A 27,429-nucleotide genomic window follows, 5' to 3' on the forward strand; every position below is an offset into this window, starting at 1 on the left:
TTGGATCTCACTCGACATGCTCTGTCTCTCTCCCTCTCCCTCTCTTTCTCTCGCTCTCTCTCTCCCTCTCTCTATAGCCGAGCCTCCTCTCCCCTCCCCCTACATTCATGCTCTGTTATGATCCCGTACTCTGTGATCCCATACTCCTTCCTTTCCCTCCTCTCCACCCTGGGTCTATGAATCAGGCGCAGTGAGACCGAGCACCGAGGACGCTTTAGTTTTATGTTTGTGGTCCGTTTTCCTCCCTAATAATTCTCATGTCCCAGTGAAAACAAATAATGTATTTTTTTCTTTTTAATGTAACACACAGAAGCATTATTGAGCATTATGAGGTACACTAAAATGCTATGCTATCACAATTTGTTCATTATGCATATCCAATCTTTTGCAGACTTGAACCCCACATTTCTAAATGGTAAACTGTGTGGATGGTTTTACCATCAGTATAGGTGGTGTCGGTAGATAGATAGATAGATAGATAGATAGATAGATAGATAGATAGGTACTTTATTGATCCCCGAGGGGAAATTAAGGCGTTACAGCAGCTCACTTCACAAACAACAACACAATAAAGTGACAATAGAATAATAAAATAGACATCTGAAACATTATATACAGTAAGAACAGTCCAGTATTATTTAACATCCCCAGCCTGACTGATCACACCGATTGAGCCAGCCGGAGGAGCAGTTGTACAGTCTTATTGCGGCAGAAAGAAAAGATCTCCTATCGCGCTCCTTACAACGTGGTTGTAATAATCTGTTGCTAAAGGTGCTTCTCTGCTCTGCCACAGTGTCATGTTGGGGATAGGAGGGATTGCCCATGATGGCCAGGAGTTTGGTCCTCATCCTCCTATTATCCACCTCCTCCACAGTGTCCAGGGTGACACCGCTGGCCACCACTGACTGGTAGAACATGTTCAGCAGAGTCCTGTACACGCTAAAGGACCTGAGCCTCCTCAGGAAATAAAGCTGTAGTAGTAGTAGTAGTAGTAGTAGTAGTAGTAGTAGTAGTAGTAGTAGTAGTGCCCATATAGGCCCCTGTAGATCAGTGGTAATACACAAATAGAATACATAATTAGGCCTATTCTAAAACATGATTATAGTGTTACTGCTGAATTATTGATTAATGCAATCAACATTATTTTTTAAGTCAGTCATTATTGTTGACTAATAGGCCCACTAGTTTGGTGCTGTGAACTACATAGCCGACGGCTCACTACAACTTCTATACACACTGTACATTGAACTATAATCATTTATGCATATGCTTACGATTCTTCACAGCCACGCTCAAAACAACAAGAGAGAGCGTGCATAACAACCACAGCATTAAAATGATGTCAGAGGGTACACTGAAGCCCCCCTTCGTCAGCCTCCCAGAGCACACAGCGAAAGCAAGCGTCAAGATCAGGGAGGGTCCGAGGTGTATCTGCGGCCAGTTATTGGCTTTCACGTCTGCTCGTCATGCATGCATGTTTTTCTATTGGGCATGCTCTCTCGGATTTATCATTCCATCTCGTGAAGCTGCTGCGTAATCGCAGCTAACTTTCCTGCTATAACCTTCCGCGAAAAGGCATAGTCCTTTAGATCATCTTTATTTTGAAGAGTACACCACAACCGATGACAAACGAACCAACATATACGGCCGTTATATCAATCTGAGCCGTTAGCACTGTGTAATAGTTATTTTCCGGAAAATAAATAGCTTGTCTCCCAATAGGCGTTTGAAATTGGACACCGCTGGCTTTGAGGCACTCGTTTCATGCGGACGGATACGTTGTTGCTTCTGACAATGTGGACGGAGGTGGTGAAGATGTCTACTAGAAGAATGAAATCATCTCAATTGTAACAACAAAAAGGAAGACGTGAGATTAATAACTAGATATTGTTTGGGTGCAGACTGGTTACGTTGTATTAATGACGTGGGCTGTCTATGAAAGCAAGGTTTAGACGGAATAAGGAAGACATCTACGGTGATCCAATGCGTTTCAGGCGCTGAGGTTGAAATTCTCTTGAAGTTTTATGTTTTTTTCTCCTGCGAGACTCAGCCTTTCTTTTTACTGTTGGATGCCAGACATTTGAAGAAGAAAGGTAAAAAAAAAATGCTTCTATATCATGTAGTTGGAAAACTGTGAATTCATTAGGTGTTATTTAGGCTAATTGTTGGACATTTGACTTCTACAATTATCAAAAGTTTTGGGAATGTGTGGTTGAAGCGGGGGGATGTAAGTTTTTGTCTGGTTTCTAGTAAGGTGGTGAGTTCAGCCCTCAAGTGTGTGATGGTCTCCGCACCAACCGTGTAGGGAAATTACTCCTTTGTTCACCATAAAGTTATTATAAGGGTTATAGCCTGTAATTTGACTATTTTGTTTTGCCTGTCTTCCCACGTAGTACTAGCATGTTTGATTAGTGGGAATGACGATGATATAGTTGGATACAAATAATGTACATGGACATTATAAACGTATGCTTTCAGTTGTCCACTCTGTCATTATAAGAGTTAATAACAAATGTAAAACAATCAACACAAACTTTTCTATAACCAGTCTACAACCACCCTTTTTTGAAAGTGGTTTAGCGGCTGGTCACAGGCTAGACTTTAATTTATTTTTATTGCACATTTGGCAGGAAATTCCTTATGCCCCCAACCCCCACCATCTCCTCTCTGAACTCTCTCAAATGCACAACTTTAACCTTGAGTTAAAGTTGTCATATGGGACTGATATTATTGCATAAGTCGGTGCTTGTTACACTGTAGCCTACTTACAACAATAATGACAGATCCATAAGTCAACTATTTGAAGCACATCACAATAATTGTACACATTTTTTTGTATCCTTAAATTTCCAGATGTATTTTCCTTCTATATGGATGATGCAGTGTTTCAAACTTTGTGTAGCAGGAGATTACGTTGTTAATTCCACAGACATGATATTAGGTTATTTCCACAATAGCCCGCGGGCCATGGCAATATCCTCTAAATGGAGTTGTCAATAAAGGACCTGGATGTGGCCTATTATCTCTGAAAACGGGTAGCTGAAGTGTTAGGAGTGCACAGTCAGAAATACATATTTACATTGTTTTAGTCAGGGAAACTACACGAAATAAAATGTCACCGCTCACAAAATATCGTTGACTGAGCAGATTGGACACATTTAAGTCTATATGGTGTTCACGCTGCTATTTCTTTCTCGGCGATGATGTTGGTGGCTACATTTGTAGCCACTTTTTCTTGCTGAGGAGCAACTGTTGCGTTTTATTTCTTTCAACTCAGACGGATAGCTCTATTTTTAACCGATCGGATTCTGATCTAACACATGTATATTGAAGGCTACAATAGGCCACAGCTCATGTCTACATTTCTTTTTGTTTCATGGCTTTAATGTTAAGATATTTTAGTGGATTATCACTATGGATTTTCCCTTGCTGTCTCTCAAGCACACCAGTTTGACGGCAAACTGGTGTTTGCGGCAACAATTTCTTTAAAGGTTCTTGTTAAAAAAAATGATGTGTTCGCTGTTCTTAAATATTTGTTTTCGTAAATGAAATGTTCCCAGAAGGAATATAGGCTATGGAGGGCGACTTCTATGAGGCGACACAGCTATAATCTGTTGCTTCCGAATATTGTTTGGACCTTCTGTAGAGAATAGACATAGCCTTCTGCCATAACACGCTGAGGCTATCCACGAAGTCTCAAGTCACTGCGTCCCTTTAACTGTCAACATGTACCCCAAACAATTTGCAACAGTACATTTTTTTGTGGATTATGTTTGGCCAAGTTTGTTTGTCTTCCACCTTATCCAAAAGTGTGGCAAGGCAATATAAGGTTTATTTACTCTCGAACCTACGTGTTGTATTTGGTAAATTATTTTCCTTGTCTCAAGGTTAGGTAACTACATGTAGGCCTAGCCTGCCTCTGTTTTTAAAACATACCATGGGCGGTTTATCATATAAATAGTAAAGGGATCTCTTAATGAATACTTTTACCCATATAGGTTGTGTTCCATTTTTGGGATTCATCCTTTAAGAAATTCAATTGAGCTGTTTGCCGAAGCTTCCTTCGCCAAATTCATCACCTCAGTTTCTTGACCCCTCAATGTGCTTTCGAATGTAAGCAACTGCGTGCATGCCAAATATGGAAAGAATGAAAAATAGCTGTCAGTGGAAATTGATTTTTCCTTATAAAAGTGGAATGTTTACATTTACATCTGACAAGCAGCATTATTCATGTTTACAGAGTAAACCCCCAAATAGTTGATTACAATAAATTGCACTGTAGTGCTGGATTACAAAAGAGGTTGTAAAAGTACACCACCTGTTGGCGCCCAAGTGCTGCTTGCTTCTATCCCTTCATTGCACTGCCAGTTTCTGTGAGACATGCAGCACGGCTGCTGAGCATCAGAGAGAGAGAGGGGGGGAGACAGAGAGAGAGGGGGGGAGAGAGAGAGAGAGAGGGGGGGGGGGGAGAGAGAGAGAGAGAGGGGGGGGGGGGGAGAGAGAGAGAGAGAGAGAGGGGGGGGGGGGAGAGAGAGAGGGGGGGAGAGAAAGAGAGAGAGAGAGAGAGGAGGGGGGGGGAGAGAGAGAGAGAACAGCCTGGGGCTTCCGTTGGAATGCAAAACACAGGGTAAATTCAGTGTTCATGCTTTTTGTGTGTCATTTGACAAGGTACCTCTTAGTTGACATATGGTAATTTGGTAATGACATGTTTGCATACAGCCATTAGCTCTGCCTTTCACCCCTATTACCTTGGGCTAACAATAGTCCCAATTATGTCAGCGATTGTAAACGTATTACATTTAACTTTCATGTAGAAATGGATGATTGACTTGTTGTGGGTGAATCGTACAGAATTGAAGTGATTAGTCTTGGTTTAGGTTGGAGCAGGGATACTACACTGTTCTTGTCAGATTCTCTAACTTGCTGCCTGTATAGTGATGGCAAGGCAGTTTAAGACTGAAATGTGCCTCTTGGTGTTTTTGACATGCTCAAAGAAGTCAATGGCATTTCCGTTTGTTTTTATGGTGTCTTTGTTTATGTACTTATTACATACTTATTACATACTTATTACACACTTATGACCCAGTAAAGTACTGGCCTGGCCTGGCCTATGTGGAGCAACACAGAGGCTAACACTCACTTTCATATTGAGGTTCATTGTTGGAACATCGGTATCCCTTATGTCAAAAAAGCCTTGACTCCTCCCCCAGGTCTGACAACAATCATGGTCATGAGAAGTCAGGTGAGGCAGCAGTTAAAGGTTGTTGGGCCTAATGGAAATCACTTAAAGGACGATTAGAGGGGAAGAATATTGAACTAGGCTACATGTCTAACTACTAAGCAGGGGATATGAGAGTTGGTGTTCAATGGACATGTTGATTTGGGTTTTTTATAATCAAAATTAGATTCCTGTTATAGACGTAGGCCTATCTGCTACCTAGAGACACTGTACAACAAAGTAGATTTTTGTCCGTGGTATAAGACAACACTGTCATATAGTACAAGACTCAAGTCATGTTACCACTTCATGGTAAGAGAGAACAGTGTAGTAAACCACTATTTTGAAAGGCATATTGAGAACTAGGCTACATTGCCATCTTAACTCATGTCTATTAATTCCAATACATACACAACCGTGTTGTCATTAAATCCTGAGTCAAATCAGCAACAATTTTTTTTTATTATTATTATTATTATTATTTTTTATATATAAATATATATTTTTTTCAGCCACATTCAATGTGTTTGTGCTCTCTCGAGTCTGGTTCCATTAAAAGTCAGTCTATCCTATTTGCGAATCTCTCTCGTAGGGTTATTAAGAGACTGAGGGGAATGAACGAACAGCAGCAGCAGAGAATGGCTGCAGTGGGAACAGACAAGGAACTCAACGACCTCCTGGATTTCAGTGCGGTAAGAGAGAGTGGGCTAGGGGGCTAAGGGTCTGGGACCAGGACCTAGGGGGCTGCGGGGGTGTGCGGGAGGGTGGGAGAGAGAGAGATTATGAATGGGGGGGGGGGGGGGGGGGTTGCGGTATTATTTCCAATATTGACAGCAAGCAGACACGCTCTCCTTGATCCTGATTCATTAACAGGTAGTGATAAAACATGCTCACTCCCATGCTTTTGTCATCCTCGAACTCCTGCATGGCAGAATCGGCTTCATTTCTTTGGATTTAAATTTTATCTTTTTCTTTTTTTTCTCACCAATCCCACCTCAATAAATCAAACGCAAGGTCACCTGAACGTACCTCGGGTCCAAGGGGTTTGTTCATTTGATTGTGAACCAAGTTTTGGACCTTAACAAAAAAAAAAAAAAAAAACTGAGAAAAGAAGTAATCTGTAAAGTTGATTTATGGTTTAGGTTGGCCTGAATGCTGTAGATTTATTCAGGGGAGATGCGTTTATTTGATTCAAATTTTCCATTTGAGATATGGTTATTTTGCATTGAGTTTTGTGTTGTTTTTTTTGTTGCGTTTTTTATTTGCACAACCATGCAATAGTGCGATGGCTGATAACAAGCGAGAAGCTTTTATGAGGTATTCTCATACTGTTCAACGACTCTGACGCTCTCAGTATACACAACTGAAAAGAATTCTCATCATATTCAGTTAAGAAACCCAGTGAGGAATTGTGGGAACTGTAGTCCTGCCTTTTCATGTCTCCCTATGATAACAGGTCTTAAATGAGGTGGTCAGATTGATACTGCAGGACATCTTGGGTTTGATTTTTGATTCCTTTCAGTGTTTTCATTCATTTTTACCTCCATGATTTCTGTTCTGCCGGGAGCTTTGAGTTGACATTCACGTCTTGTATATGACCTGGCTCGGAGTAATGGGAGACTGACAGTGTTTTTCTCTGAATAAATTGAATAGCTGAGCCTGAGTAAATTGATTGTTATGGATAATTACCGTACACTGAGGACATCCGTAGATTCAAGACCATGAATCCTAATGACCAAAATGCTTGTCATCAGACTTGATGTCCCTCGTGAATTTAGTATTTATCCCTCTCTCTCTCAACTAACCACAGCTTACTAATATTAGATGTGCCCAGGTATTTGATTTCCTCCCTGCATTATTGAAGCCTTATGATGTGTATCATTAGGAAATTCCATCGGTTTTATTATTTCACATAGAGCACTTATTGTTTGGAGCATGAAATATCATTCCCTCATGGTGTCCATGGTTTACCATGCATATCAATTGAATTGTGTAGCCACCCACTAATATCAGAACAAGTCTTATAAGCTGTCGTAACCTACGGAATCCAAACCCAGCCTTTTAGAAACAAAGGTGTGTGTTATTCTGTGCCTGGATTGGCTGATAATGCTGTGATATGACTGGCCCAGATGCTTAAAGGCGGAGGCACACTGGGGCTCGTAAGACCGCAGCACCTGTGGTCTGAGAGTAGGTCACTTCCTTACCTCGATGTCTACCTAACATTCTTACAGATAACATGATGCACGGTAGTTTCAGTGTAAGAATATGTGGCCCTATGTGATTGAATGTTCTTGCTAGAATAGATGGAATTACTGTTTGTTTGGATCAGTCTAGAGATGTATCTGAACATGTTTTGTCACTTACCTTTCCCCCTCTCTCTTGTAGATGTTTGCACCTCCCGTGGCCAACGGAAAGAACAGACCTACGACCCTCGCCAGCAGTCAGTTTGGAGGATCAGGTGAGATTCGGTTTTGAAATTGAAACCGGAGAAAAACTTTGAATGCTGAGCCTTGAGAGCCGCACAGAGAGATGAGGTCACAAAATGTTAGTGACATTAAATGACTTCTGAACCCTCCCCCCCCCCCACCCCCCCCCCCCCCACCCTCCCCTCCCCCACCCTCCCCTCCCCGAAACTATATTGTATAACAAGTTAAAACAAATTGTATTAGGTCAGTAAGTTAGATAATAGAATATAGATCGTAACTGTTTCGATGTGCTCATATTTCCCAGTCTGCTCTCTGTATCGGTCAAAGCCTTTTCTAATGTTGTTGGTTGTTGGTTTAGGGGATTTACTCACTACATAATGTGGTTGTCCTGGTTTCTCTGCTCTACTTTTGCTGCTCTCTCATTCTATCATACCCTTCTATCATACCCTTCTATCATACCCTTCTGTCATCATACCCTTCTATCATCATACCCTTCTATCATCATACCCTTCTATCATCATACCCTTCTATCATACCCTTCTGTCATACCCTTCTATCGTCATACCCTTCTATCATACCCTTCTATCATCATACCCTTCTATCATCATACTCTTCTATCATACCCTTCTATCATACCCTTCTGTCATACCCTTCTATCATCATACCCTTCTATCATACCCTTCTGTCATACCCTTCTATCATCATACCCTTCTATCATACCCTTCTGTCATACCCTTCTATCATCATACCCTTCTGTCATACCCTTCTATCATCATACCCTTCTATCATCATACCCTTCTATCATCATACCCTTCTATCATACCCTTCTATCATACCCTTCTATCATACCCTTCTATCATACCCTTCTATCATACCCTTCTGTCATACCCTTCTATCATCATACCCTTCTATCATCATACCCTTCTATCATCATACCCTTCTGTCATACCCTTCTGTCATACCCTTCTGTCATACCCTTCTATCATACCCTTCTATCATCATACCCTTCTGTCATACCCTTCTGTCATACCCTTCTATCATCATACCCTTCTGTCATACCCTTCTGTCATACCCTTCTATCATCATACCCTTCTGTCATCATACCCTTCTGTCATCATACCCTTCTGTCATCATACCCTTCTGTCATACCCTTCTATCATCATACCCTTCTGTCATACCCTTCTATCATCATACCCTTCTGTCATCATACCCTTCTATCATACCCTTCTATCATACCCTTCTGTCATACCCTTCTATCATACCCTTCTGTCAGCTGTTCACTTCACGTTATTATTTTATCGTAGGGGGGGGTGCTTTTTTGTAGTAGAGTGCTAGAGGACAGCGTCTCATCTCATTTTTACTGCTGGATAGTCGGCTACTTTTACGAGAGTTTTTCCCCTCTGGAGACATGCAACAAGCCTGCTCCTCCGTGGCTCCATGTGTGGAGATTTTCCCTGTTTAACCCCCTCTCTTTTTATCCAACCAAGATGAGTCATCTGGCCTAAAGCTTGAGGCCACTTTTAGTGTCTTTGAACAATGTGTCGTTGGATAACACTTCTTTTGAAAAGCTTTCAGGAATTCAGCACAAGAAAGGGAGCTACTAGTGATTTGTTAGCCATTAGAATTAAACGTGACACATTTCTTTTGCCTGAATAAAGCATTTGATCCGTCTTTGAACAGTCTTATTTATGAAGATATGTCTCAATTAAGCGAATGGAATTTCCGATGCATTCATCGCCTTTCAATGCGTCTTTCTTTACTTTTGTGATGGTTACTATCTAAGTACAAAATGGTTCGTGTTTTCCTTCCTCGCAACACCTGAAGTCTTTTTTAGCGAGTTTTCCTCCTCCTGAATGTTATTAGTGAGATGTGTTCCTTTTCCTGCTCTGTCACCCTGCCAACCTGCGGTGTGAAATCGAGTCACACTCGGAGCATTCCCCCGAGTGAGAACTCAGCCACGCAGGAACAAAGGCAAAAAAGGGCTTATGGACTTGAAACGACTCCCCCCCCACCCCTGAAGTGTAAAGCACTCCTCCCCCAACACAGCACAGGGCTCTGCACCCCCACTGATCTGCAGGAAATGGCTTGAGCCTGAGACAATGCCCCTCACCCCCCCCCCCCCCCCCAGCTCTCCACAGCTCAGGGGCACTTAACTAGCCCCAGCATGGAGCACCAGTGTAGCCGGAGTGGGAGAGCGCTCTCTCTGAATAGCCTGGATCAGCGGCAGGGTTCTGTGTTTGTTTCTATTATGGCGGGCAATTACTTAGCAGTGAGGAGTTAATTCCTGCCCTCGTCCTAAAGTGTGCCCCTCGGTCATTGACACCATTCGAATGTGATACTTCAAGCTGTCACATTTAACTTTCAGAGAACTCCAGGTATCTCGTAATAGCACTCGGGAGCCGAAGCGCAAACATCCAGGGATGCCATGCCAGCTTACAGGAGTGCTGTATGGTGGCATGACACAGATAAGGGAATCCCTAGGCTGCTGTGTGCAGGCTGTCATATGTTTATACTCATTTTAGGTTGTGTTTGAAGACTCTCAGGCCACACACTCTGTTATAAAAATCAAACGTATGACATACAATTCCTCCGATCTCCCCCTGAAAATAGGCCCCGAGCCTAACCGCTCCCATTGAGAGACAGTCACATGACAGTTTGTTATTGAGAACTGGTAACCTAAGTCAACGTTTTTTTGTCGCTAGGCTCAACCGTAGTCTGTGACGTCAGCGCTTGTGTACTAGCTGGTGACCCTGCGCGGGAAAGGCAGCAACGGAGTTGTGGCCCACCAGCTCCCCTCTATTCATCAATACAAAAGTGCCCAGAGGGGTGCTAATTGCATTAGGCGTCCTCTGCCCCTCCTCAGAGCGTGCATGGAGAGGAGAGGAGAGGAGAGGGGAGCAGAGCGGGGTCTGTGGGAGCAGTCACACCCTTGGAGGGCTTCTCCTCCAGGCAAGCAGACAGGCGTCCCCTCCCTCACCTCTGCAGCTGCTGGCCCCGTCACCCACACAGGACAGGCCCGCTTCCCCCCGACCTCCACCACAACAAACAACAGCACACTCTCTCACTCAAATCTCTCTGTGTTCCTCGCATGTTTTTCTCTCTTTATTTATTTTTTTAATTCAAATTCCTTCTCTCGCTCTCTCTCTCTCTCCCCCTCTCTCGCTCTCTTTTTCTCTCTCTCTCGCTCTCTTTTTCTCTCTCTCTCTCTCTTTTTCTCTCTCTCTTTCTCTCTCTCTTTTTCTCTCTCTCTCTCGCTCTCTTTTTCTCTCTCTCCCTCTCTCTCTCTCTCTCTCTCTCTCTCTCTCTCACTCACACACAGGATGTTAGCCACCTTATGACCTTATCAAACCACTTTTTTATTTTATCTTCACTTTGCTGGTGGTTCTAGCCAAGCACTATATTGTGGTTACAATATGTTTTAGGCACAAGAAGAAGGAGCTAGGCTGCTATTTCCAGGCAAATTAGATTTCTCACAGCCTTTAAATGTGAGAAGGCTTTGTGCCAGAAAATATGATTATTCCTTTGGCGTCTGGCTGCTGTTCTACAGTATTTGTCTGGCTCCGTTGCCTCCACTAGATTCTCATCTCCTGAATCAGGTTATAACTTCTAGGCCAGCGTACAGACTCAACAGGTGAGGTGTTTGCACACAGTCGTAACTCTGTTAGTGGTTGACAATGAAATTCTCATTTTTCATCGGAATCCATGAAGATGCAATACATGTAGTTTTTGTGTCTTTGTGTCATCCCAAACGTGTAGGCCTAGTCTGTGTCCTCTCTCGTCCCCACACCCCTTGTCCCTCTCCACCACCCCCCCGTCCACCCCGGCCACCCCTCCCCCCCCTCCCTCCCCCTCCTCCCCCCTGCATGGCGGTAGCCTCCTCAGTCTTTGGCTCTCACTTCTCCATTGGCTGGCACAGCATCACTGTCACCTCAGCAGCTCTCCACCTTGTTTAATTGCCTCTGAGTTAATTACTCCTCAACGTGTGAAACAATGTTGTCAGAGTTGTCCTCCGCACAGCGATTCTCTCTCTCTCTCTCTCTCTCTATCTCATACAGTAGGACCCTGCCTGCTGTCCTAATGGACGACTTTAAGTATCAGGGACGAGTTTTAAGTATCATGGACGTCGAATGCCCACTGTTGATGGACTGTTGATTCAAAGCCATTGAAGACACCGGATAATTGAGAAGGAATTTAAAAGTGCTGGTTTTAACAGGCCTCGGGTTTCTCTCGGTCCTCTCATGTCTCGCTATTGGAGTCAATAACCGACTCCGCCAACAGGCTTTTGAGGAGTTGGTATCCTCCATACAAAGCCTGTCACCCGTGTTACGTTGTCTGTCCATCAGTTTCCTGTGCTGTTGGTTCAGTGCGAGTGTGTCGGTGATGTGGTCTTTTCAGAGGGCTGACAGTGAGTGAGTGCAGATGATCTTTTGAGGTCCCCCCACTTCCCCGCTCCCCTGATTCACCACGCCACGGGCATCAGCGCCATAGATCACGGCTGTCATGGCGTGTGTAGGTGCTTGCACCGCTCTGTTAGCCTCATCACTCATTCTCAGTCGTCAGCCGCTGATCTCACCCAGACCCTCCCTCCCTCCCTCCCTCCCTCATCCCACCCCCCCTCCTTCCCCTCACTCACACTCTCTCTCTCTCTCTCTCGCTCTCTCTCTCTCTTTCTCTCACACACACATTTTTTTTAATTAGGCAAAAATCAAAGGCGAAATATGAATATTCATAAGGAGACCACATTAATATGCACAATTATGCAAATCAGTATGCAATTAAGCCTAGTGTCTCCAGAGAGCCTTGGTAGCATTAACGGATAAGACAGAGAGAAGGGGATGATGGGGGTATTTGGCGTTTCTGCTCCACCGGTCTTGAAAATGCTTGTTTTTCTCTGCCATAAAAGTGGCCTCGTGAACACTTGAGAAACAATTCATGGTACATGTTTTGTGTTCTAAATGTGTGAATCTAGTTTGTTTGTGCTTCACCAGGAGTGTGTTACGGCCGGAGCAAAGCTGCTGTGCAGTGACTCGTGAAATGTGAAGCTGGACAGTGACGCGTATAACGTGCTGTCCTTTTGGTTTTCACTCAACTATGAATTGACATTGAATTTTTACATTTAGTGAGATTATTTTAGTTTTTAGACATCGGTTACCTCCATATTCAGCAGTTTTTAGACATTGGTTAGCTCCATATTCAACTGAGAGGTTTTCAAAGGGACACGGTATGGATGGAATGGTCTCCTAATGTGACAACGACACATTCAACCTTTCATCTTCTGTCCCACTGGCCTCCACAACTAAACCCAATTACGACTTGTGAATGACATTGGCACTGAGTCCTTGCTGACAGGTTCACCTGAGGGAACTCCAGGCCTCCAGCTTTGGGAGAGGAATACTGATGCATGCCTATGGAATCTTCACTCAGAGCAGCTCAGTGGTTTGAGTGTCTCAAGTTACCTATCCCTACATTATCTCTGTTTTAATTCTGGTTGCCTACTGGCCGTCTAGGTTCAATGAGTAGATGGCCAGGGTTTGGACTTTTGGGGCTAGTCAATTGTTTTCATTACGCCAAGCAAGCAAAATCAAGCGCACCTAAATTGGAAAGGAAACTAATACGATTTTGACCCAGATTTGCTGTCAACCAGTCATCGTCAGTCCAACCTACTCTTCTTTCTTTGTGTTTGGTATTTAATGGCGGTGTGCAAACCAGTCTAACCCAAACCTCCATGTCTCTTCCAGCTCTGGACGAGCGCAGTGGCCCTGGGTCCTGGGGTCCTGCAGAACAGAACAGCCCCTCCTTCAACCAGGGACGGGTAAGTTAGCACTACTACCAGGGGCTCCACACAGTCCCTCTCTTCCAGATAGGCCCTTACCACCCTGCCTCTTCTGTGCCTATGAGAGGATTTGATATGGGTAAGCAACCTGGCGAGAAACCCGCCAGCCCAGTGTCAACAGGGCAAAGTGCAGCCATTTTTCATATTCCCTCATATTTATACAATCCACTCATAACTACAGGAGTACCTATGGGAGGTAGGGGTTAGGAGCCAATTTGGAATGCAGCATCTCTCTCCTCACTTCGCCCCCCCCCCCCCCCCCCCACCACCACCACCATAGCAGCTTAGTGGTTTGGCAAACTATGTGTTTGATTCAGACCGGTAGTTTTACTCTGTACCTAATAGCTTGGCTCCGAGTCAGACGTTGGCAGGCTCCGTGCTAGTCTTTACCTCTGTGGAAAGCCCACCGTTAATTGCAGCCTCACATCCGAGGTAACTGCCTTGGCTCGGCTCCGTGGAAATATAAGGAATGGGGGTATAATGGGGTGTTTGGAATGCATGCCATGCTGCAAGACTTTGATTACCGCAACTTGATCGTTGAGGGGAGATGCTAGAATGAATGGATTCTAGGAATCCTTGGGTTCTGCGCAGATTCACAGATTAGCGCTCTCCCCTGGTTCGTGCTACAGAGAGGGAACCAGTGCTCTAGGGATTGGGGGGTGGCCTTGGGAGGACTAATCAGAGCACTCCGCTGAGACGGCTCACCATTTTGTCTTGTTTTGTGTTTTCCCACAGGGCTATGGAGAAGGCTCCCACTACAGCGAGCACGAGGGGCTGTCCTCCCCCTTCCTCAGCTCAGGGATCGGAGGTACGGTTATGAAGCTGAAATAAAACTAGAATACAGATAGAGGGGGAATATTGATGGCTGTTATCCACATCTCTCTCTTTACAAGCAGTTTCACTGCTTCCTTGTCAGTGTCACGTTATATGCCAGTGTTGGAATGGTGATCGGATGGGCAGTAACTTTGTGGCTGAGGTTTTCTGTTTGTGTGTATTTTGTTATGAGCGTGAAATTGTTATCTGAGCGGCAAAGTGCCAGGAGCCGTGTGTGTATATGTGTGTGTGTGTATATGTGTGTATATGTGTGTGTGTGTGTGTGTGTGTGTGTGTGTGTGTGTGTGTGTGTGTGTATATGTGTGTGTATATGTGTGTGTATATGTGTGTGTATATGTGTGTGTATATGTGTGTGTGTGTGTGTGTGTGTGTGTGTGTGTTTAGTGGGTGTTGGGGATGTTAGGGCACTGGAGCAGAAACCCTCCCTTGGGTTTAGTCTGGCCAGCAGCTTCTCTGCAGCTGAGCTTACTGAGGGGGGGAGGGCACTATCATCACTACACTGTTTTTGAATTTCAAAAACCCTACTTTTAATTTGCACAAGCGCCCTTGTAATTATCCCTTTATCATGCAGGTAAAAACGAGAGGATACCATACCCTTCCTTTGGAGGCCAGGTAAGAACTCTTGAACCTTGTACTTCTCTCCCTCTTAAGATCATAGTTGTGGTTGCTTGCAGCAATTCACCAACATGTTTCTCACTTGTTTTGATGTGAAGTCATCTCAAGTTTCAGTATAAAAGTCAACCCTGTTTTCTCACTTCTCTTTTCATCCGATACCCATTCAATTAGACCTCTCGATTTCCTAGAATTGTGGATGGGTGGGTGGGTGTGTGCGTGAGAGAGAGTTGGAGAGTGTGTCTGTGTGTGCAGTCTTGCGTGTGTTGTTTGTTAACCCTCGCTCCTCCTGTTGTCCTAGCCTGGCTTCCTACCCAGTGACATGGCCATGCCCAGTCCAGATTCCATGTCCCCCTCTGGCCTGAAGTCTGCCTCTCAGTTTTACCCCTCGTACCCCAACAACCCCAGGAGGAGACCTCCTGATGGAAACATAGGTAAGACCAATGTGAGCGTAGAGACATACAAACTGTCCAATCGGTTAAATCCATATATGAGGCTGGAAATGCAAAAAAAAATAGGTTATTTATTTCTTCCTAATGCCAAAAAGGTATCTATTGTGTACATGGGTAACATTGTTTGGGAAGAAGGGTTCCCAAGAAGGCTCCTAATAGAAATAATGTCCTTACTTTGTGTGTCTCCTGTGAAATGTAAGAATAATATGTTTTTGAAGAAAGACAAAAAATGTGGAAAGATACTAACCGTGTTGAATAATTATTCATGTAATTATTATTACACAGCAGTAGGATATATCCCACACAAACTAATACTGTATACACTACAAGCCCTAATACTGAGAAGACTTTGACAAAGCGTGTCACCACTGAACCAGTCTGATTTGCGTTGTTATCTATCTCCTGTCCCTGAAGACACCCAACCGAAGAAGATCCGGAAACCCCCTGGCCTACCGTCCTCGGTGAGTGTTCATTTCTGCTCCCCTTCACAGCCAACAGCCAGCCCAGAGGTAGACTAGAGTCTACCCAGAGTCTACCCTCAGTCAGCCACGCTCGCCGCTCTGTGCTCCTGCAGCTCTGTGCTCCTGCAGCTCTGTGCTCCAGCAGCTCTGTGCTCCAGCAGCTCTGTGACAGACAGGGGCAAAGGGCCTCTGCTTCGACTCACTCAGACAGCAGAGTTGACAGCCAGGCTGCTGAGAAACCAATGCCTCCTAATAAACAGCACTTAGTCTGTATGTACTCTGTACTGATGTTATTGTGTTTCTAATGCCTGTGAGTCCATGGCATGTAGAATGGCCTTGACTTGTGAGAGAGAGAGAGATACAGACAGACAGACAGACAGACAGATATTAAGTAAGTAACATGTAAGTAGCCAAGAGATATTTCGGGTTTGTCAGGGGGGTACCTCTTCTTCATTCGCTATCCTGTCCTGCCAGTAGATCATCAATAAGAAATATAGCCATTACACAAACATTTTCTGTAACTCGAAGCCGCAGCCACATAAGCTCTCAGATGACAGGAGCGAGTGATGCCTCTGTGGTTAGTGTTCCTGTCTGTCTGAACCACATAGGTAATGGTAAACACAGCGCTGGGCCCCACAGTGTGAGCCATAGCCATGTGGTTTTAGTGTAAATTAATGTGAACTCCCCCCTCGGTTCCCCCCCCACCCCCACCCGTGCGCCTACGCCTCGCCACATGATGGTCTGGGTGGCCTCCCCCTGTGAGTGACCCAGTTGTGAGGCGTGGAGCTCGCGAGGCCTCTTAGCCCCGTGTCTGAGCCCAGATTAATGACTGCTGATGATCCTGTGTGTCCCCCACCCACCCACCCATCCACCCTCCCTTCCCCCTCTCCCCCTCTCCCCCTTTCCTCCCCCCTCCTCTCCCCTCAGATCTATGTGGTAACCTAGTCCAACAAAGCTCTCCCTCCCACCCACTCCTCAAACCTCCAGAACCCTCTAATCCTCTAATACCTGTACACTAGTCCCTTACCCTCCAACCCTAACCTCCACAGCACCAACCCAGCGACAGGACCTGTTGTTCAGGCTCATCGTGCCCCCTTGCCAAGCCATCCAGAGCCAAACCAGAGCGTTGGTGGTTGTATCATAAGTGAAGAGAGTATTTCTCTCTCCCAAGTCAATATTAATCTATTCTACGGCCCCATTATTACATGAGTTGTTTTGCTACTGTTGGACCTCACACGGTCATAACCTGAACTACATTAAAGCCCCATTAGTGGGGATTTGAAAGCAGAAATCCTCTTTCTTCCTAAGAATACAATTATCCACCGCCGATTATTGTTTCGTTCCCCCACGTCTAGAGCAGGATTCGCTCGACATTGTTCTCCTGAAAGACAACGTAAAGCCTATTGTTTAATGAAGCCATCTACAGCTTGTTCTCTCGAATGAACCGTGATCGTTTTTTAAATCCCCCCCCTCCATTCCCACACACTCCCATGGCCATATCACGCTTGTTTAAGTCATTTAGATGTTCTTATTCTGTCCCCCACACCACCACCCTTATCTCTCTCTCTCTCGCTCTCTCTCTCTCTCTATTTCATAAATCATCAGCGCCTTAATTTTTTCCCACTCCCTCCCCCCCTTCATCCCCTCCCCATTGCAACCTCTCTCCCCATGCCTCTTTCTGACTGGCTCCCAGCCCCCACCTCAGCCCTCTCCCTCTCCCTCTCCTCAGCTCTCCTCAGCCCAGCTGCCTGTGGAGTTGGACCCGCTCCAGGAACAGGCAGATGGCTCTGTAATTAGAAGTGCATCTCTCCATTCCCTTTCCACTTCTCCCTGTTAAATCAAATTACAGAAAAAAAAATCAGTTTTCTGGATTAGCATTCTTTGCAGCATAGTCTTTCTCTCTCAACTCTCTTCCTCTTTCTCTCATTCTTCTCTCTATCTTTCTATCTCTTTCAGCTCTCTCTCTCTCTCCATCTTACTATCTCTCTCTCTGTCTCTCTCTCTCTCTCACCCTTTCTTCATACATGTCTGAAAGAGTGAGTGATGGGGGTATGGAGTCAGGAAGCTGGGGTCTTAACGTGTGTGATTGTAGTCATGTCCTTGGCACATGGCAGTGACACAACATTTTGAATGGAACCTCCATTGTTGTCAGGTGTAACTTGAATGGAACCTCCATTGTTGTCAGGTGTAACTTGAATGGAAGGGACAGTTGGAAAAAATAATACATCCAATACAAGGATGGAACCCCATTCCATCTATGATCAAAGCCACTCTCTGTTGGTACCATAGAAACCAGAGAAATGATTAAATCCCCTTGTTCCCCTCGGCGGTATGGGCAGGACGCTGCGTGTGTGCGTGTGCGTGTGTGCGTGTGTGTGTGTGTGTGTGTGTGTGTTAGCTGTCGGCAAGTGGCTAGAGGGAGGAGCTGCAGGCAGAAACAGTGCTATGTCACTGCTCTCCTGAGAGAGAGGAAGCACTTGCTGTGCTGTGGGATTCGAGCCGTCGCTGTGCCCAGCATGGCATGGCCGCTGTGCTCTCTCCCACAGGCAGGGGGGCCATGCCAGTCTCATCCTCGCCACCATGTGGCTGCTCAGTGCAGCAGCAGCAACAAACTATTCATGACCACGCTAAGCCATTTGCCTTTCTCTCAGCCGCAGTGGTTCAAATGTGACGTGAGAACCATTCACCTTGGTTCCGTTGCCGGCTACATGTGTCTGCAAGTGTTTTGCAGTTAGGAAACTAACTGAACTGAGTTCTGACCCGTGTGTTTGACCCACTAGGTGTATGCTTCCACATCTGGTGATGAGTACGCCCGTGACAACGGAGGATATCCTGGTGCCAAACCTGGCGCTGTCTACCCCGGCTCTTTCTACATGCCAGGTAACTTCACCAGTTAGCTACGCGGTTCATATAATATGTCCTAAACTGTCATGCATTACATGTTCTCTACATACACCGAACCTGGGGTTGTTTCATATGTCTAACCCACAGAGAGTGTGTGTGTGTGTGTTTCTGTCTGTGTGTCTGTGGTCTAACCCCTGTTCTTGTTGTGTTCCAGAGGGCCTCCACCCCTCCTCAGACCCCTGGGCCTCCTCGGGGCCTCTGGGCCAGTCTGGCTACTCTGCCATGCTGGGTAACTCCCCCCACATCAGCCAGCCCGGATCCTTCTCTGCCATCAACCCACAGGACAGGATGGTGAGGATCACCTCTCTCCCCCTCCCCTCTATCTCTCTCTGACCCCCCCCCCCCCCCCCTCTCTCTCTCTCTCTCTCTCTCTCTCTCTCAGCCCTGGGGGCTGTCTGTCTTCTGTTGTGACTCTGTTTCTGATCTGTCATGCCGGTCTTTTCTATGACGAATCCATCTGGCATGGCCATGGCTCTAATCCAGCTGTTCTATCCTCTCCCCCAGAAGCGTCAACCCCTGCCTCTGTCCCCACAGAACTACCCTCTGCACGCCAGCGAGGTCAACGGCTTCCACTCCGGCTCGGGGAGCTACAACCATGCACCCTCCCTCAACGGAGCAGACAGCATCATGGGTACTGATTTTGCTCCCCTCTAGACCGGTCTCACTGGCATCATGTCTGTTCATGGAGGAACAGTGTTGTATGTATTGCTGTGCTACGCTGACTTGTCATACCCACATGTCTGTTTTTGGGGTCAATTTTTGGGTGCCATGTTTATATGTATGAGAAGATAAACCTGACCCACTGTGTTGTTTCTCCACAGCCAACAGAGGCACAACGGCAGGCAGCTCAGGGGATGAGATTGGGAAGGCTCTGGCCTCGGTGAGTAATCCTCCTGGCTGGAGGAAGCAGCGACATTGTATTTCTGATTTTGACAAGAATTGTTTGGTTTTCGCTTGAGTGTTTGCCTCCTCACTGTGTTAAAGCACCATCTTGTCCTGTGTGTTTCCAGATCTACCCTTCGGACCACAACAGCAACAACAACTTCTCTCCCTCGCCCTCCACCCCGGTGGCTTCTCCTCAGGGCATTGCAGGTGCAGTAGACTGTCTGGGTCTGAGCCCTCGCATTTCAACACTGGACTGTTACCTGTCCCATTGTGACCGCATGGCTTAGTCTTTGTCTTTCAAGAAACAATGAACAGTATCAATTGGTAAAGAGAAGATGTTTCGAAATGACTTTGGAGGCCCGGAGCCCAGGAATGGCTCTGGGGCTCCACCTGCTGTTGAGGTGGAGGACAAACACCTTGTTTCGCAAGCTCTGTAAAGGAAGAGGACACTCACATTGCCATCACACATGCATTTGTTTTGCAGGACCTGCATCTCAGTGGTCAAGACCTTCAGGCCCCCCTGCTCTGTCCCCCAGCTACGAAGGCCAGCTGCATGCCCTGGTATGTCATCTGACCTCTGCACACCTTACCCAATCCTTCCAGTCACCTGCCAGCTTTGTGTATCTAAATGAGTTTAATATCTATTATGTCTGTTACCAGAGATACCTGTACATGCCAACAGAGAGACTACACGCAAAGCCTTAGTTTGCATAAGTAGCATCCCTACCTTTCCACAACAGCATCACCATAGCATGCATCATAACCTCTATTGTCCCCTCTGCAGCAGAACAAGATGGAGGACCGTCTGGAGGAGGCCATCCACGTGCTGCGTAGCCATGCTGTGGGCCAGGGCCCGGGCCTGGGAGGAGCCCACTCTGACATGCACAGCCTGCTCAGTGCTGTATCCTCTGTGCACAATGGAGGGCTAGGAGCCCTGTCTCAGGCCTTCTCCAACCCAGGGCTGGCCCTGAGCAACAGACACCCTGCCATGGTGAGGCTGCTCTCTACTGTCTCTGTCTGTCTGTGTGTGTGGGTGTGTGTGTGGGTGTGTGTGTGTGTGTGTGTGTGTGGGTGTGGGTGTGGGTGTGTGGGTGTGGGTGTGGGTGTGGGTGTGGGTGTGGGTGTGGGTGTGGTTGAACTCAGCTGTTTGGTTCTCATCTTCCAGGGAGGGAACCATCACGAGGAGCCCACCGGCCTGCCTCCTAGCAGCACCCTGCTGCACGGCCACCACGCCTCAGGCCCCCAGCAGTCTGCCGGCCAACCCGAAGGCTTCACCAGTGAGTCAAACACTCCCACGCTCTCATCCCTCTGTCATCAGTTACTCTCATCCCTCTCTCATCCCTCTATCATCAGTTACTCTCATCCCTCTATCATCAGTTACTCTCATCCCTCTCTCATCCCTCACTCTCAACACACTCATCCCTCTCTCATCCTTCACTCTCAACACACTCATCCCTCTCTCATCCCCCACTCTCGACACACTCATCCCTCTCTCATCCTTCACTCTCAACACACTCATCCCTCTCTCATCCCTCACTCTCATCCTTCACACTCATCCCTCTCTCATCCCTCACACTCATCCCTCTCTCATCCCTCACACTCGACACACTCTCATGCTGTATTCTTATCCCACACTGTTAATCCATCCCACACTGCTGTTGTTCTGCTTTGGTTAGGCTGTTGCACCCTGTGTAACTGTGTGTATCGATTTGATTCAACGTTGTCTTAATATGTGGTTTCGATGGCCAAGTTGTAACCCCCCCACCCGTAATTCTCCATAGATCTACCAGGAAGCGTGGCCCGCTCCACACACTCCTCCAGCGGCTCTGACATCAAGAGGGAGGACAAGGACGATGACGAGAACTCCTCCATCGCAGACAAGTCCGAGGACGAGAAAGAGAAGACCAAGTTGGCCCGCTTCCGGTCAAGGTAAGTGCTCCATCTTTCCTGAGTCTCAATCTGACCCTGACTGTTACAACTACAAGCTGTCGTTGAGTCTTTGTCAACATTTGTCTGTTTATTACATGAGATGCATTCCAAGTGTTTTGAGGGTCGACTTATTTTATCCCACATAGGTGGAACTGTTCAATTCAATCTCTCAATTGGATGCCAGGAACGATGTATGCATGACATTTGACAACATTATTTGCCCGTTTTATTTCTGCCAAATTTCAACTGTTAGTTAGCTGTGTTGTGGCCTGTGTACCTGTATATCTGTATCCCACTGACTCCTGCTAGTCTCTTACCATCTGCCCTGCCCCCCCCACCCTTCTCCCCTCATGTCACATTGTTTTCAGAAAGGAGGAGTTGACCCTCCAGATCCTCTCGGGTCTCTCAGGCCTGTCAGACCACGCAGATGAGTAAGTCTCTCCGCCAGGGAACGTGCTTTCTATACCACCGTATAAAGCACACGTTTGGAGAGCCAATGTGATGCAGAGCAACTAACATCATAGATTGTCGTGTAGAACTGTGTTTTAGTTGTGTCTTAGATATATTACATACAATTGGATATCTAAAGAAAACATACATTTGTCAACATTAAACATTTCCAATCGATGTGGGATAAAAGATGATGGTACTGATAGTGCTTAAGTGAAAGATTCTGTTCTAGTTTTTACTGTGGTTTGTTCCTTAATGGTACATTCCAATGTTTAGGTGTCAGCTTCACATGCTGTGGGTTTGTGAGGGTGCGATTTTGAAAGTGTCCCCTCCCCATTCCACCCCCCCCATTCCTTCATCCCCCCTCCTCTCTCTCTCCCCCCTCTGTAGTCAAGACGACGAGGAAGACGATGAGGACCTTTCTCCTGAGGTGAAGGTAGAGCGTGAAAAAGAGCGACGGGTTGCCAACAACGCTCGTGAAAGGCTGCGGGTGCGAGACATCAACGAGGCCTTTAAAGAGTTGGGCCGCATGTGCCAGCTGCACCTCAGCAACGACAAACCTCAGACCAAACTGCTCATCCTGCACCAGGCTGTTAACGTCATCCTCAACCTGGAACAACAAGTCAGAGGTCAGCAACGGAGTACGAGGATCATTATTATTATTACTCTACATTACTAACTCCTTCAGGGTTTCACCCTAACCACTTCCTCTCATTGCCTCTTTTGACTATTCCTTTGGTCCTGTCCGTACGTCACTAACGTCCGAAAGGAAATATTTCACCCCTTCAATCTCATACCATTTTTCTAACAGAAAGAGTCTTTCTTTTGAGCTAGATTGTTACAAGGAATATTTGAAATACCACCACAGGCCGTTTGAATATTTAGACTAACCCTGTGAATTTTTCCCCCCCCCTCTCTCTCTTTTCCCTCAGAACGCAACCTGAACCCTAAAGCAGCGTGTCTGAAGCGGCGGGAGGAGGAGAAGGTGTCGGGGGTGGTGGGAGACTCTCCCATGCAGCTCTCAGGAGGCCACCCCGGCCTTGGGGGCGACGGCCACAACTCAGTCAGCCATATGTAATACCAGACAGGTACTGAAGCCGTTGAAGTATCCACTTATGCACTTCACACGGATTTAAAAGTGTACGATTGGCGTGAGCATGGGGCCTGAGGTCGTTGCCGACCGCCATAACTGTTGTACCAGTCCAGGCTAATGAGGGGATGACCTTGAGAGTGACCTACGTATGACCTTGAGAGTCTTTCAGTAATTTGTGTGACTTTGTGTGTTGTTGATGTTTTGAACGTGTCGAGTGATGACGGTTGTGTCTTCTCCTTTGCAGATGTCTCGCACCCGCAGCCTCTCACGGGCGTTATGGAATTTCCTTGGCTCTCGGAAGATGTGGCCTTAATTGATTCTTCCACCCATTTTTCTCAGTGTGTGTGTGTGTGTATACATATACTGATGTGTCTGTGTATTGTCATTTCAGTTACAAAACACACATTCACACACACCCTTCTACACACACGCATACTGCCAAAACTGACACAGCCAATTTGCCGCACTCCTGACCATGACTACCAGCGCAAATGTGAAGAACTTTTATTGTTTTTGTTTTTTTGTTTTTTTTTATACATATTTTTTTTTTTTGCTTCCATAACACAATGGAACACCGGAGTACTAGTGTCCTGCCACGAATTGGGACTGTATACACTGCCGAGAGGTGCTCTGTGAAAGACAGAAACCTAACAAACGACAAATTAAATCAAGGTTTTGTGCCTAATTGTTACATGTTTTATATGAGACATTTAAGCAAATTGCTTACATGCGAGGAACATTTGTTAAAGGATTGCTTTTGTGTTATGAGCAGTTTTCTTTTTAAATGTAGTATGTCATTCCCGGCGTGATGGTACAGTCTTACATATGTTATGTAACCAAACCCATGTGAGTGGAGGGGATCTGACCTGCATGGGGAGGGGGGGGGCAGAGTACTATTGATCCAGTCCCACCCCCCCAGGAGGCAATGAGAGGGTAGAGAGGAATTCTCTTGCCTAGTTTGGATGTTTTCCGACTTGTTGAAACAATTACTCAAAGGCTGTCCATCCCATGCAACAACTGCAGTATTGTCCCAGTCTCCCCACGTCTTAGGTTCAGTTGGATTGGACAGTGCAGTATTACAGCATTGTAAGACAGTAATGGGTGTCAACCTGCATCTCACTCCCAGGCAACTGTTCAGACCCCTAGATAAGTGTCAGAGAAGCCGCTCTGGATCTTACCGGTCATCCTGCCCCATCCCTCATTAATGACTAGAGGTCCAGTCTGTTTGGAACATTCTCATGGGCATCGTATGGCCATATTATTGTAGTGCCACCCTCGGTCGTTTTTTGCCCCCCATCTCCCTACACAAGTCTGATGTGACGTGACTTAAGACGCAATTCTTGCCAAGCAATCAGGTTTTCTTGCCGTTACTAACGTTCAGTCCTAGAACATAGAAACCAAGGTACCCTGCACACACTGGTGCTTAAGCACCTGCTTCAACTTGCCCCTATACCTATGTTATCTACCAAACTACATTTGGAGGTTTCCCCCCTTGCATTGCCATTCAAGGCCACAATGTGGAGATGCAGGACAGACGCATCAGACCATACTCCCTATTGTAGTACCAGACAAGCCCTTGCAAATTCAGTAGTAGTAAGGTTGTCTTTTCTTAAGATGAGCATTCCCATTGAGCCATCCAGCCCCTCGCCTCTCTGCTGCTCTCCTGAGTATGTTATTGAAATGTCCACTTATAGTGACAAAATCAGATTTATAAATCCTCCTCATGCATACATAAATCTAAGGATATTGTTTGAAGTTGAGCAAAATGAAATATATATAAATATATATTTTTTGTTAGTCTATACATTGTAGATTTTTAAATAACAAATGACAATATTAGTTTGAAGGTTAGAGTGTATTGTAGCTGAACAGAATGAAAAGATAATATGAAAATGTAAATGAATTTTCAAAATGGACTCAAATTGGACGGTCAGCTTTGCTATATTAGAAAGGAAAGCAAAAACATTAGATAACAAGAACACCAGCTCAGAAAGAGCAACACAGAAAAACATTGGGGGTCAGTTGTAGGCTTAGCATTAATGTATTTTGTGGATAAGCTGGCAACATTTCACAGTCTCTGGTGCATCCCTTTTTCGATGTGATCCCTCCATTTGTCTAAGAGGGGTACAGTGGCCTAAATGTAGATATTGTCTCTGTAATGAATTAGAGAGGAAGCGTTTTTTTCAGTCACCCAGATGAATTATTTCTTTTCAAATGGGGATGTGTGGATGGAGTTTATTATGCCACTGTCCTCTTGAAGTGTTCTTACTGTATAATGGTGATGTGTGGCTCCATAAGGTAAAGCAGTCTAAGAAGACGGGCTTTGCCTCTTAACAGTAATTATGCAACTGGTTTTGAATGTACCATTCAAATGTGGATTGCCTTCATTTTCAAATATGTTCCCAGGTTTTCCTCATTGTTCAATATCATTATTTTGTCTTCTTCATTTCAAAGTTGCGTTCGACTCTATCTGCACTCTTCCAAGTGGTCGGCAATGTGCAGCTATAGTATCCTGACATGTTTTGTTGTTTTGGAGGCAAAAGTTTGTGTTTGTGTGTAAGATACAGGATGGTCTAGAAAACAAACAGTGTTAAAGCATGTGATAAGTTATTGCCATGTCCCCAGACATGGTTTAGTACCAACATCTAACCACACAGGGAGAAATGTGCATTGTTGTTGACTTCCTGTGGTCATAGTATTGAGAAAGATTTAAGTTTACTTTCTAGAAAAAGAGGGAGAAAAAAAGAGGAAAAAAAAATACATTTACAAATCAATAGTGTGGCCTTTTCATTCTCAAGACTAAAGATGTCATGATCGGAGAGTGATGCCTTATCAGTGCCTGAACTTGTATTTTCATTAATTATAAGACAGTTTTCTCTTATAAATCATAACATTTCATGTATTGCCAAGATTAGAGAGACAGTACATTGGATGACCCCCCCCCCCCTTCTTCCCCAACCCCCTTTTTCACTTTTCAGGAAGATGTTTAACAATGGAAAAGAGAGGCTTTTTTTTTCAATTTATCTAGTTAAATAAACATTTAAACGATATGTAGATCTCTTGTTAGTTTTTTTTTTTTTTTTTTTTTTTTTTTTTTTTTTTTTCTTCTTCCATTTCTTTTCAACTCAACTGGATTTGACCATTTGTCCAAGCTACTGTTTTTGGCTGTGGGGTCAGGCCCTGTTTTTGGCTGTGGGGTCAGGCCCTGTTTTTGTTTGTCTCTGGTCGCCCTCCTATTGATAAACCACTCAACACTACTGGGTTCTAAGAGATGCTGGTTTCTGCCCTCACGATCTGCTTTTTCAAGCCCATCGAAATGTCAATATAAATGGCTTCAGCTTTGAAGTAGGGGGCTGTTATTTTGAGCCATGATAACTGGAGCTTCTCATCATAATAGAACGAGCAACAATATGTCTGCGTTAAAGAGGGCTTATATGTCCTCAACTGCAGTCATGCTGTTATATTAAGTCATTTGTGACTATTTCCTATGTTTTTTTTAGACTTCTCCTCTTTCTTCTTTCTGAATGCCAGCTCCTTGTTGACTTTGACAGTGACTTCTTTTAAGAGGTGTTTGCATACTTCTTTCGAAGAGTTGATTTGAAGATTTGTTTCTCTACTATTACAAGGTTAAACATGTGTACTAAATATTGCAGATTTGTTCGGAGAGGAAAAAAAATGGACTTATCTGATTTGCTGTCATTGAGTATTCTGTGAACATCCCACAATGACTGACAAATGTACAACCTGTATTCTGAGTTGTTGGTTAGAGGGAAAGTTGGAGCGTCTGTTTTCTGTGTCTCTTGACCTGAATATTGACACGCCCAGTTTGAATACTTTGAGGTGCATTCTCCCCTCCTCTCTCAATGACGTTACTGCATCGTGTAAAAAAGAAGAAAAAAAAAAAAAAAGTATATTGCCACAACCTGTTAGGGGCTCAATATGAATAGAAAATAATTTCATTCAATTTTCACCTACCTAATTCTGTCATATGTATGATCAACTTTAAGGAGGGGACTGGGGAGTATTCATGTTTTAAGTATTCAAACAAGGCCAGTCACTCACTGCTACATAACCTGGCATCTTACACATGCAGCGAGGACACAATCAAGACGGCTGTAGTGTCTTCAGAGTGCCTCCAGTCCAGTCCCAGTCTCCTTGTTCTTTTTTTTTTTATATATATAAAGTAGTTATTGAGAACTGTCCTGTATATAACAGTAATGTAGCAATAAATGTGCCATTTTTAATAACAGAATTATACCTTTTTCAATGTCTGGCTTTTGAATCTTGTATACATAAAAAGGAAAATAAAGGAACGCATTGTAATAAAGGGTT

The 27,429-nt window shown here is 45.1% G+C and overlaps 1 protein-coding gene across 8 annotated transcripts; it reads left to right on the forward strand.

Moving 5' to 3' along the window:
* The first annotated feature begins 1,807 nt into the window (after nucleotides 1–1,807).
* On the forward strand, nucleotides 1,808–27,429 carry tcf3b (transcription factor 3b). 8 transcript variants are annotated; one of them, XM_083672440.1, is made up of 21 exons: nucleotides 1,808–2,093; nucleotides 5,811–5,910; nucleotides 7,604–7,676; nucleotides 13,383–13,456; nucleotides 14,213–14,285; nucleotides 14,883–14,923; nucleotides 15,225–15,357; nucleotides 15,790–15,836; nucleotides 18,617–18,716; nucleotides 18,895–19,031; nucleotides 19,245–19,371; nucleotides 19,562–19,620; nucleotides 19,751–19,832; nucleotides 20,110–20,186; nucleotides 20,410–20,616; nucleotides 20,791–20,902; nucleotides 21,407–21,554; nucleotides 21,923–21,985; nucleotides 22,395–22,645; nucleotides 22,937–23,092; nucleotides 23,342–27,429. In XM_083672440.1, exons 2-20 carry the CDS (start codon nucleotides 5,833–5,835, stop codon nucleotides 23,080–23,082), a joined length of 2,028 nt encoding a protein of 675 aa, XP_083528566.1. In that variant the 5' UTR covers nucleotides 1,808–2,093; nucleotides 5,811–5,832; the 3' UTR covers nucleotides 23,083–23,092; nucleotides 23,342–27,429. The 8 variants fall into 8 exon arrangements, with proteins under 8 accessions (XP_083528566.1, XP_083528568.1, XP_083528567.1 ...); XM_083672442.1 differs by having other exon boundaries at nucleotides 22,395–22,633; XM_083672441.1 differs by having other exon boundaries at nucleotides 20,413–20,616.

Source organism: Argentina silus (genome assembly GCF_951799395.1).
Source record: "Argentina silus genome assembly, chromosome: 6".
NCBI classification, from domain to species: domain Eukaryota; kingdom Metazoa; phylum Chordata; class Actinopteri; order Argentiniformes; family Argentinidae; genus Argentina; species Argentina silus.